General features: G+C 29.0%; 2 protein-coding genes across 2 annotated transcripts; one reads left to right on the top strand and one right to left on the bottom strand.

The window, feature by feature from the left end:
• Positions 1–706: 706 nt before the first annotated feature.
• On the bottom strand, positions 707–2,452 carry LOC109598580 (cyclin-dependent kinase inhibitor 1C-like). The gene is made up of 4 exons (XM_049969875.1): positions 1,294–2,452; positions 977–1,238; positions 825–928; positions 707–772 (listed from the first exon to the last, which is right to left on the bottom strand). Exons 1-4 carry the CDS (start codon positions 1,303–1,305, stop codon positions 707–709), a joined length of 444 nt encoding a protein of 147 aa, XP_049825832.1. The 5' UTR covers positions 1,306–2,452.
• A 1,118-nt stretch (positions 2,453–3,570) lies between these two features.
• LOC109608252 (endothelin-converting enzyme homolog) lies at positions 3,571–12,957 on the top strand. The gene is made up of 12 exons (XM_049970033.1): positions 3,571–3,797; positions 9,875–9,938; positions 9,994–10,088; positions 10,143–10,445; positions 10,502–10,992; positions 11,046–11,708; positions 11,765–11,921; positions 11,975–12,023; positions 12,077–12,144; positions 12,196–12,326; positions 12,379–12,543; positions 12,599–12,957. Exons 1-12 carry the CDS (start codon positions 3,743–3,745, stop codon positions 12,776–12,778), a joined length of 2,421 nt encoding a protein of 806 aa, XP_049825990.1. The 5' UTR covers positions 3,571–3,742; the 3' UTR covers positions 12,779–12,957.
• Positions 12,958–12,968: the final 11 nt, after the last annotated feature.

Here is a 12,968-nt window from a genome sequence, read left to right as displayed (position 1 = left end):
AAAATTTGCATAATGATGTATTATTTTTATTGCTAGTCAACCACACATCAAATTAAAATATTGTCAGTTTAGTCATACAAAGGAAAATTTATTCATTTTGGATACATGTAATTACATTACATTTCAATTAAACAATTTGTGCTGCTTTACATAGAACATTCAAGAATATAATTAAAATGATTAAATAAAATTAAGATTTCATAAAAATTAAAATATAAAAAAATCAACCATCAAAATTCTTAAATTTAATATTCCCTATGGAATGTTAATATATATATTTTTAAATTAAAAATGAATTAAATGCAAAAAAATTAATTAATTAATTGTATATAAATAATACAAAAGACAAGACAAATTTATCCAAGAATAATTTAATAAATTACTGATTGATTTTATGGCAATTTGCGGCCAATTTAGGCATGCGAGTTTTGTTGCAACAAACGACAATCCGACATAATTTATAAATAAATAAACGTTTGTTAGAAAGACATATATACACAAAGTCACGGCAGATCGCGTTTGAATAAACGGTGATTTTCGATATCGCATTGTCATGTTAAATGACTACGCTGTTCGTTGTTTCCGGTTTAGGGAAATTCGAATGAAACGAGCTACAAATGTGGATGAACGAGTTTATTTTGTTTTCGATTCGGTGCATTGTTTTACAATTGTGATCGATTAATAACTAAGATATAATTAGGTTCAGTCAGTGGTATCCGTGCTCAGGCAGATATGTTTTTATTATGGGCGGCGGAGCCGCCACAGCGATTGTCTAAAATGCGTATAAATTATTTATTAATTCTGCCAAAACGTTAATTGCTTACTTTGATAACTGGGTGGGTGACATGGTATTGGGTAATACTGGCGTAACTTGTGGCAGGAGCGATGGCTTTCAAAATCGGCGGATGCGCCAGTATCGGAGCTGGAGCTGCAAATTACAAAATTAATCGAAATTCTGCACCGTTACTTTTGTTACCTATAATAGGAGCCGGAGCTAAAATAGGGGCGGCTTTGAAGATCGGGGCGGGAGCTAAAATCGGGGCGGGAGCTAAAATCGGAGCGGCTTTAAGAATCGGATCTGGGGTCAGGATCGGAGCTTCGTAGATGGGTTCGTGAACGGGTGCTGGATAAATTGGGGCCGGCAAGAGAGGAGACGCTTTTAACAACCCCCCATATGATAAATCGGCGTAGTCCAATTCAGCTGAGGCCAGGGAAATCATCAAAATCCACAAGAAAATCTATAAAATATCCGCGTAAATTATGAGGAATTTATGAACATTTATGGATACTTACGGATAATGTCATTGTTTAAACCAACTTAGCGGACGTTTACTGAACAGAATCAGTGCAGCACTTTGTTTTTATAGAGGTAATCTGTATAAGGCATCGTGGTAAACGGAGAAGAAAAAACGTATCGGGTTAAGCAACGGATTCCTTCTCTTGTCTGCCACATAAGATTTGCGACGGACTTCTGTCACAGCACCTTGAAGTGATGCAACTGAGGCATGTTACAGAATAGTCGGAAAATGAAGATGAGTTTTCCTGAATGATCAAATCTTCTTTTTGTAAACAACACATAATAATATAAAGTAATTTTGGGAATTGAAAACCAGATAAAAGTGGTCTTTTGTACTTTGCATTGCTGTAAAATGTCTAAAACATTATTATTTATGTTACTTTTTAGGTTTAAGTTGTACCAAGTACAAAAGCATATATCATATATTTATTCAGTGGCGACTCGTGAGGTTTGAGTCTGGTAAGGCACATTATATATAAAACAAAAAAGGTAATTGTTTAGTAACACGTCACCACCTATTTTCAACCATAAACAATTGAGCTATCCACAATTTTTTTTAAATATTCTTCTTTTCGACGCGTTTAAGAGTAAAAAAATAATTAGAGAAAAATTAATTTAATTTAAACGATACTGATTATTGACTTTTTTCTTTGAAACTTTTATGAAAAATTTAAAACTGTTATTGCTTGCTTAATTGTTGGTTTTACAACATATTATCCTTTCACCTTTGTTTAAATATTAAATCATTTTAAAGACAACGTATAAAAATGTATTTTTTAATATTAACGTTAGGCCAATAAAATCATTTTCACAGGTAAGGTACTGCCTCACCTAGCTCATCTGGTACGATCAAAAGCCAATAAACACATCGATGGTATTCCAAAGGTAACATAAACATAACGAAGGACATTTAATTGTGCTCTAGTTAAATCCTTTCACATTTGTAAAAGAAGCTGTTGAATCTGCTCTGGTATTTTTATTATCTTCACCTTTTACTATTACTTCGACAAATTTATGTATTGTTTATATCATTTTAAATTATGCAATTGACGGGCTTATTTGGTAAACACCTTTTATGTGTTACCAAGAATTCATATAACTCAACAATAAACCTTTTTAGTTAAACAATTTTACAAATTTGTATAAAGAAGGTACATAAAGCTATTACCAATTCTTAAAAATACAAGTAAAGTAAATAAGTACATCCTTTTACTTCCACTCTAGCAATAATTCAGCATCAACATTCGTTTTGTTAAATATTCACTCGTGAACGAACCAGTTTACGGTTAAAGTGAAACCACTTAACACTCGCACGAATATCTACTAGTGTAACACTGTTTTGTAAGTACTAAATTATTTGCCTAATATTTTTTGTTGTGGTTGGATAATTTTTTTTACGTTTTCATTGACACATTTGTGCAATTTTCTGAAACGACAACAACCTTAATAACCCACATGTGTACTAAAATTTGTCATTAGTCTTATTACACTATTTTTATGAAATTTGAACACGATATATAACTGTAATAAGTGTTGTAAGTAACAAATAAAAAAAATCAGGAAGTTAAATTATTAAAACGACAATAACCAATAAAAAAATTAAAGAAACTTCAAAGAATCTTTGACACAAACAATCAAAACAACTGACCTAAACGGTTTACATCTAATCGATATCGATTCGATAAACTGAAAACCGTATAAATAATTCAGGACACGTTCAGGAATATTTCCTTTTCCTTTTTCATATGCGGACAAACATTCACTTTGCGCTTCGTATGTCAATGCTAATTGCGTTATTGTTTACGAATGTTATAGGCCATCAATAAAGTCAAACATTTTTAACACATCGATCATTTAAAAGACATTAAAAAATCGCTTTAAATTGTTTAAGTGCACGTAATTATTATAATGTTGTTGTACTTTATTTCTGTGGTTCTTTGAAAAATGTGCTCCCACGTGGAACCGGAAATTAATTCATCGATACTGATTGAAAATGATTAAGTACTTTGTAAAAGATAACATCCTGTTTTTTATATATCCAATAACATAAAATAACTGCCCTAAATTTGGTGTGAATTGTATCCTTTAAAGTCACTAAGTACCCTTGATAACAAAGCTGTAGTCTACTATTTTCAACATTTTTCACTTTCAACATATACAATTACGCAACTAGAATAAATTAATGAACCTGATAAAACGTCAGGCGACACAAGAAACGTATTAGCCGAAACAAGGCCGCAGCAACGCATCCTTCCTCGAACCGGAACGATTCGTACGAACGGTCGCGACTTTTGGAAAAGATTCACGCAGGATTTCGGTTCGTGGTAAAATAATAAAAAAAACAATAATGCACGGGGTGCCTATTAACCACGTGGGGGATTGTCGCGCAGGCGATTCGAATCGTCGGCGGATTCGCTTGCGGCTCAGTCAGTGAACTTAATTGATATGGACAACTTGGGATACGTTCCCGACGAGAATGGACGAGTTTTTGCCGTTTCCCGTAAGTGAAAAAGTATTTTATTTTAGTTTTGGGACAATTAGCCCGTCCGACGCGCCGTTTTTTTTTTGCGTTTCAAATTTTCTGTGATTAGTGCCGGTTGGTGTTTTTGATTTAGATAGGAAATTGGTTTATCTTGTGGTTTTGGATACATATTTTTTTGGTTTAAAAACAAAATTATCGACATGTGATTTATTATTTGTTTGTTCTGATAAAGTGCAATATTTGTTATTTGATTAATTTTTTACAATAAATTTCATGTTTGATATTTTTTTGTAAAGATTATAGAGTTAATTAAAGTATAATTATTTTTGGTTTGAAATTTAAAATATAAAAATATTCACTTATTTGCTATTGCCTGTAACTTGATTATTTTAAATGTTAAATATTTAAAACTTATATATAAATAACAAATATAGACAATTTTAACTTAAATTTCATGTAAGTAAAATTTTTATTTTTTGTGATTTACTACTTTATTAAATTAAATTATTCTTTCTGTTGTTGAAATTTTTAAAATTTTCATTTTTATTTAACCAATTATTCATTGTTTAATAATGAGTTAATTGATTAATCTAAATAAAACTATAAAAATAAGTAAAAAATAAAAATGACTATTTTTAAATTGGAAAAATATGTTATTTAAATTATATATAACGTAATTTTCTAAATAATTTTTTCTTACACAATATTTTTATTACTGAAATATTTAAAATTTTCATTTATATTTAACTAATTATTAATTTTTAATAATGTGCAAATTTGATAATTTAAATAAAACTGTAGAAATAAATAATAAATAACAATAAACTATTTATAAATTGGAAAAATATTCTTCTAATTATATTTGATGCAAATTTGGTTTCATTTTTTTCTTTCTAAATATTTATATTGTTGAAATGTGTAAAGTTTGAATTAATTATTCATTATTTAATAATGGACAAATTTGTTAATCTAAGTAAAACTATAAAAATAGGTAATAAATAAAAATAATTTTTTTATAAATTGGAAATTTTTAAACAATTTTCTCTTTCTAAATAGTTTTATTGTTGAATCATTTCAAATTTTCAATTATATTTAAGTAATTATTCATTGTTTAATAATGAGTTAATTGGTTAATATAAATAAAACTATAAAAAAAGTAAAAAATAAAATTAAATAATTTTAAATTGGAAAAATATATTTTTTAAATTATACATAACACAGTTTTCTAAGTATTTATTTCTTTCTCAATATTTTTATTGCTGAAATATTTTTATTTATATTAAACTAATTATTAATTTTTAATAAGTAATAAATAACAATGAACTATTTAAAATTTGAATTAATTATTCATTATTTAATAATGGACAAATTTGTTAATCTAAGAAAATCTATAAAAATAAGTAATAAATAAAAATAAAATTTTTATAAATTGGATTTTATTATATACCTAAATTTTTATACAATTTTCTTCTTCTAAATAATTTTATTTTATTGTTTAATAATGGACAAATTTGTTAATCTAAATAAAACTATACAATACCTAAAAAATAAAAATAACTGTTTTTAAATAGGAAACATATATTTTTTAAATTATATATAACGCAATTTTCAAAACAATTTTTTTGTTTCTTAGTATTTTTATTGTTTAAATATTTAAAATTTTCACTTATATTTATTTAATTTTTCATTTTTAATAATGCGCAAATTTGATATTTTAAATAAAACTATAAAAATAAGTAATAAATAAAAATAAACTATGTATAAATTGGAAAAATAATTTTTAATTATATATAAAGAAAATCTTTATACATTTTCTTTGTTTCTCAATATTTTTGTTGTTGAGATAGATTAAAATTTCCAATTATATTTAACTATTAATAATCATAATTATTGCTTTTAGTAACAATTTAAAAATTTTTTATCTGAAAATTAAAACTATAATTTCTCAAAAATTAATTAAAAATTATTACCGTTGTTGAATATTAATTAGGTTTTAAAAACGATTACAAAAATAAGTGTGTGCACACTTTATTACATATTTATGAGATAAATTTCAAATTACTATTTAGTTTACTGCTGATTTTGCAAATTGCATGGAAATATTTGATACACTAAAATACTAAACGATTAAAAAAATATTTCCTGCAATCACACTTAATAATTATATTTTTCTCACGGCGTTATTAATTATACTAATCATTTAACTGAGTCACGAATAAAACGTTTAAAAAATTATTAGATGCATAAGCATCAATTATAACTTCTTTGAAAAACGTAACTACCTAAAAATATGAATAATTTATTATGCGTAATCAATTTATATAACAAAAATTTTCTGGTTAAAAACGGTATTTGTGCCATCCATATTAAACAAACATTTTTCTAATAATCTTCGCGGTAGTTTTTTAACTGATTTAAATTCTGGCCACATTCGCTACTACCGAACGCTTTATTTGTATTAATTAATATTTATTACTACTAAATTGTTACTCGTATTCATCTCTTTACTATTTTTAATGATTGCACCCAGTAAATATTAAAAAAATGTCTAAAGATAAGCCAAATTGAAAGGACATTGAAAATTATCATTTTCTGCATAAATTGCTGCTTTATCGAACTCGACATGAATGTTTTATAATTAATCAATGAAAAACTGCGCGTAACAATCGACTGTTCTAAAATCGCACATTAAACAATGTCTACAAATTAATATTAGTTTTTCAGATCTCACCATTATAATAATAATAATTCAATCTCGTACACTCATTTAATTTCTATTATTTTATTAAAGTAATTGCCACAATTTCAAAGAAATAATCCAAGTACGAGGTCCTGTACGAACCTTGATTCCTGAACATTGTAATTGAACACAGAAGGTTGGACGAAAAACATAAATATTAAATTACAACGAGTAAATCAAGGAAAAGTGTCCTTTACGTGAGATCCTTGAATCATTAACAAATTGCTGAGCGAAAATTGTTGCACCCGGCACAGGATGTACAGGTTAAATCGGAAAACGAAATTACTTGTTGTGCGAGTTTAACGAACCTTTATTAGATTGAAACGTGACATGTTTGTTTTTTCATTATATTATATTAATAGTGAATAATCGATACTGGTCACTACAAACATTAGACGTTTGGAAAAGGGACGACACTTTTTCTGTTTTAATTTTTGTGAGCTAATGTCGAATCAATTTTATCGTGTATGTGAATCGGATCATATTAAATATTTTAAGGGTAATCGAGTAATGGATGAGCTTTACTATGTCTGACCTAAATCATCGTTTTGCATGCAGACACACTTATTTAATATTTTATGGGTTTTGTGAAAAAAATTACCCAAAGTGTGGAGGAAGTACAGAGACTATTACATACAAATCGAAGGCCATACATGTTGTGTGAATATAGAAAGATTTATGAAGGACTAAAAGCATAATACAAATATTTAAACGCACAAATGGAAGCATAACATGTAAGAACTTACATTATTACATATATTTCTTATTCTATTTCCTTATTTATTGTTGATTATTCACAAATACGTCCTAAGCACAAGAAAAAAAATGAAAGACCAAATGAGTTAAAACATGAGGATAATAGAAACAAATTATATATAACAAACCATATGTAGAAGTCTCAGATTAATTTAGAGACACAGACAAAAGATTTCAGATTGTTTTTTCTTGATAAAAGTAAGAGAATTTGAAATACTAATATACTAATACATATATTTCTTTTGGTATTTCCTTGTTGTTTATCAATAAACATAAATTTTCTAAAGATCTAGATATATAATAAATTAAAGATCAAATTAGTTTCGTATATGAAGAACATAGAAGAATATTTAAATAAGAAAACGTATAAGATATAGATTAATTTAGAAATATGGAAATAGGACCTATGGAAGATATATTAGTTGTGTAAATGAAGAAAATAGAGGAATATCTAAAGGAGAAGAAATAGAAGATACAGAATAATTTTGGAACATGGAAATAACATCTTATTAAAAGTCTCTTAAAGATAAATTAGTTGTGTAAATAAAGAAAACAGAAGAATATCTAAAGGGGAATAATATCTTAATAAAAGCCTGTGAAAGATAAATTAGTTAATTAAAAGAAGAAAATAGAAAAATACCTAATGGAGAAAAAGTAGAAAAAGGTAAATTAGTTGTGTAAATAAAGAAATAGAAAAATAAGTAAAGGAGATAAAATAGATGATACAGATTAGTTTTGGAACACGGAAATAATTTAATTATTAAGCAAATTAGATCAAGAGTGATAAATTGAAGAAAATAGGAAAAGGAGACAAAGATGTTTGATTCTAAATATATTCGTAAAAAATGCTAATATTAATTTGTTTTTCTTAGATAAAAAAAAGTACGAATATATATTCTTTTTAGTATTTCTGTTTACTATTTATTATTCATAAATATGTTTTTCAATATCCCATTTACAGTTTAGTTCATATAAATCGATGACAAATTGGTTAAAAGATAAAAAAAGAAAATATATAAAGAATTAAAAGCATAAGTCAAATATTAATTTAGAGACCCAGACGGAAGAAAGGTTTCTAGTTTGTCTTCTCTTAATGGAGATAAGATCAAAGTTCCAGATATAATACAACAAATAAATCGAAGGACAAATTAGTTGTGTAAATGAAGTAAATAAAAAAAAATTGTATAGTACAAATAAATTGAAGACCAAATTAGTTAAAATAATAATAAAATAGAAAAATATATAAAGAACTAAAAGCAGAAGTCAAAATTAATTTTAGAAGTAAAAATTCTAATTTGTTTTCTTTTGATAAACAAGAACATTTAAACTACTAATACATGAATATCTTAAGGGATTTCTTTTTTATTGCAGATTATCGATAAATACAAATTTTGTGAAAGTCAAATTAGTTGTAAAAAGGAAGAAAATAGAAAAATATGTAAATAAGAAAAACTAGAAAATACTAATTAATTTATATTAAAAATAAAAAAGTATAAGAAATTGATAAATTGAAGAAAAAATGATAAGAAGATTGATATGTTTGATATTTGTACAAAAAAGTGCAAATTCTAATTGATTGTCTCTAAATGGACGGATGTAAGAACTTTTGAAGTACCAATTCATATATTTTTTATTGAATTTGATCCATAAATCCATTTTTTAATGTCTTAAGCAATGTTTAGTAGAAATAAATTGTCCAAGTCCAAATTAGTTAAAATAACGATAAAATAGAAAAATATATGATAGATTGGCGACTGTTAATCTGTCTTTTTAGTTTGATTAAAACACTAAATTCACAAAAATACGCTTATTTATTGCAACAAACGTACCCTCAACATTTAAAGCTTAACTGCTTGTTTTTTTCTTAAAAACTGCCCCGTTTATACTTTCGGTGATCAAATGTAAAGTAATACTTCAGATTTGTTTACAAAACAAAATAGTCTAAATAGATGAGCCCGTTGCGTCGGTCCATCGGTGAAGAAGATGACGTAGCTAACATAAATAAAGAAGTAAAAGCAGACATTAAAATTAATTTAGAGGTTCTGACAGAAGGAAATATTCTTATTTGTTTTCTTTTGATAAATATGAGAACATTTAAACCACAAATACATAAATATCTTAGGGTATTTGTGTTGTGTGTTGATTATCCATATATACAATTTTTGTAGTTGGAGACATATAATACCATAAATAAATAGAAGTCAAATTAGTTATGTAAAGGAAGAAAACAGAAAAATATGTAAAAAGAACAATAAATGAAAGATAAGACACTGATAAATTGAAGAAAACGGACAAAGAAGATAAACAAATACAAATACCAATGGGTTTTCTTTAGATAGACAAACGTAAAAGCTTTTGAAATACCAATACATTTGTCTCTTATTGCATTTCCTTGTCTATTGTTGATTATTCACAACCATAAATTTTCTATTGCCATAGCCCAGAAATGAAAGCTAATATCAAGGAAAGTAACACACCCACAAATGTGCAATAATAACACCTAATTATGATAAATGTACATCTAATATTACGTATTTGATTTTGTGTTGAAATTCAATCAATCACATAATTCCGTTTACTTAAGGTATTACATTTTCAGGATACCCATCAAATCCTTACATACCAAATGATTACTTAGTGGCAGTTAACAGCAGAGCCAAAATGTACGTAACACACCCTTAAATCCATTAATCAATGAACCTTAATAAAATGTTTCAGATTTAAAAAACCTGAATTCTTCAAAAGATTATCCTTGTTACTATGCATCGTAGCCATTGTTTTCCTAATAGCCTTAATCATACTAATAGTTCTTTGTAAGTATACAGAGCATCGAATAACTCATAAAACTAATCGAGTTAATATCCTAGATGTGAAACGTCGTCCTAAAGTTTGCACAACAGACGAGTGTTTAAGAGCAGCAGCTAACTTCAAATATTCGATCGATTTTACGGTAGATCCTTGTGATGATTTCTACCAATTTACGTGTGGAAATTGGGCGGAGGAACATCCGAATCACGGATGGTACGCCTCATTCTCCACCTTTTCCACCATCGACGAAAAACTGTCGATACATCAAATGAAATTCTTTGAATCAGAACCGGACAAAGACGTCCAAGAACCGGAAGCCGTTGTCAAGGCTAGAAACATGTACAAATCTTGTATGGACGTAGGTTTGTAAGGAAATTAGTTTATTATTAGATATATTTTTAACCTCGTACCTTTGTAGAAGCACTCAACAATTTAGGGGTGACTGTTTTGATGAGATATTTGAACGAGACCGGTTTGCCGATCATTCCCAGCATTTTTACCAAAACGGAGGAGGAGCAGCAACAACTCAAATTCGATTGGTTAAAAGTGGAGGCCCAATTGAAGAAGACTTTCGGCATGGACGTTTTCTTCGGGTTTCAGGTGTCCGCTAATTTGTATAACATATCGGAAAATGTTATTTATTTGGGAACTCCAGGCGCCAAGTCCCCGCTTCCAAGTCCAATCAAACAGGAGTGGCTTAAGGGTGAAGGCAAAGACAGGGATAAAAGTAAAAATGATGAAGAAAGTAGTGAAGAAGAATACGAGGTTTTAGTGCGTCAGACAAGATCGAATATTGTTAAGTATGTAGTTCAGGGGATGATGCGTAATAACTCTATGGAGGAGCCCGATGCTGCTGTCCTCGAACTGGCCGCAGAGATTATTAACAATGTTACAGACTACATCAAAGAAGTAAATGATCCAATTTGTTGCTTGTGAGAATTTCACTCATTGTATTTTTTCAGATGTCCAAAAACTACACGTCACATCCAAACAGTTACGACGTCTACAAAAAATCAATACCCGAAGCCCAGACTACCATAAACTTGGGATTAACGAATCTGACCTCAAACAAGTACCCAGACTTTTACCTAACATATATAAACCACGTGTTTAACGGTACCAACGTGACAATTGACCCGGATACAGATTATATCTATTTTTACGACCCGGAAGAACAATACATGCCAATTATGCTAGCTTACATCTTGCAATTATCTGACGTTCAACGGGAATTATACCTGTGGTGGACAACTGTCTATGCGATGATCATGAACACCTCCACCGATATAGCCGAATACATTGCTATTGAGGTTGCCCCCTTTTACGGTGACAGAAACGTCTATAGATTCAGATCTTTGGAGTGTTCGAACCTAGTTGGTTCTTACATGGGCATGGCTGTCAGTTATATTCTTGCGGACGTTGCCTTTAAGGACAAAACCAGACCGAAAGTCCAGAGGATGATACAGGAAATAAAGGCCGCATTTGAAGAGGAGCTCAGCAGCATCCAGTGGATGGATAAGGAAACGAAGAAGGTTACTTTGGAGAAGTGCGAGGAGACCTTGAGTTTCATCGGTTATCCGGATTGGTTATTTAAAAATGGATCCATTGATTATTTTTATAGAAATGTAAAAAAATAGAAAAGCGACTTTTTCCATATAGTAAATTGTTGAATGTTTTTTAGGTTGAGTTGAAGCCAGACACCTTTTTGGAAAACATGATTAAGATCATACAAGCGGAGGCGGAAAATCTGAACGATTTAAGAGTTCCTAATGGAAGAAATTGGACAACAGAACCTAACACTGTGAATGCCTACAATTCATTTTTTGACAATGCAATAAGTATGTATTTTTATCATCCTAAATATACAATTTGAGTATTTTTTTATTTACAGATGTTCCTATGGCGATTTTAAACTTCCCAATGTACAACTTAGGTTTAGAGTGAGTTTTAATCTTTCCCCATATTTAAATAAACTAATACTTATTTCTTTAAGGGTTTTAAACTATGGTTCAATTGGAGCAATATTAGGGCATGAATTAACGCATGGTTTTGACAACTCAGGTAATTCATACTTATGTCAATTAATTTATAACTAAACCTCTCAAATTCAAGGTAGAAAACACGACAAATATGGTAACTACATACAATGGTGGTCAAATAAAACTATAGAGACTTTTGAGGAAATGACCCAATGTTTTGTTACTCAATACGACAACTTTACATTAGAAGGCGTCGAAGGACATGTAAGGATTAAAAAGGAAAATTAAAACACGCATACAAATGTTCCAATTATAGGTTGATGGTAAAAAAACTTTGGGAGAAAACCTTGCAGATAATGGAGGTTTGAATCAAGCCTTCAAAGCCTACGCCAAGTATGTCAAGGATTACGGTGAGGAGGACAGACTTCCAGGATTCGAGGATTACTCTCCTTATCAACTGTTTTTCATCGCTTACGGAAGCGTAAGTCAAAACATTAGTTATTATTCCAACTAGCCATTAAATATTTTTTCTTCAGATTTGGTGTGAGAGTGCATCAAAGGATGACTTAAAGGATCAATTGGAGTATGACGAACACGCACCAAATCCGACACGTGTGATAGGCACCTTGCAGAATTCCGAAGCTTTTGCGGAAGTTTTCAAATGTAAGAAAGGGAGCAACATGAATCCGGATCGAAAGAAATGTAAAATTTGGTGATGGCTACGGACCAGACCAGTGATTTTAACCCGTGTGATATTAGATATGTTTTAAAGCACTGTTTAGATTTCCGTTACCAAAGAGTGCCATTGTGTGATACTTAAATGTGACTTATTTTAATATTAATAAATACTTGTTGTAAATAAAGAAGTTTTACTATTAAAGATTATTGAGTAAGATCGATTTGAAT

This window comes from Aethina tumida, chromosome 7 (assembly GCF_024364675.1).
Source record: "Aethina tumida isolate Nest 87 chromosome 7, icAetTumi1.1, whole genome shotgun sequence".
Taxonomy (NCBI): Eukaryota; Metazoa; Arthropoda; class Insecta; order Coleoptera; family Nitidulidae; genus Aethina; species Aethina tumida.
The sequence above is the reverse complement of the archived record's forward strand: the minus strand, read 5'-3'. Positions and strand labels throughout refer to the sequence as shown.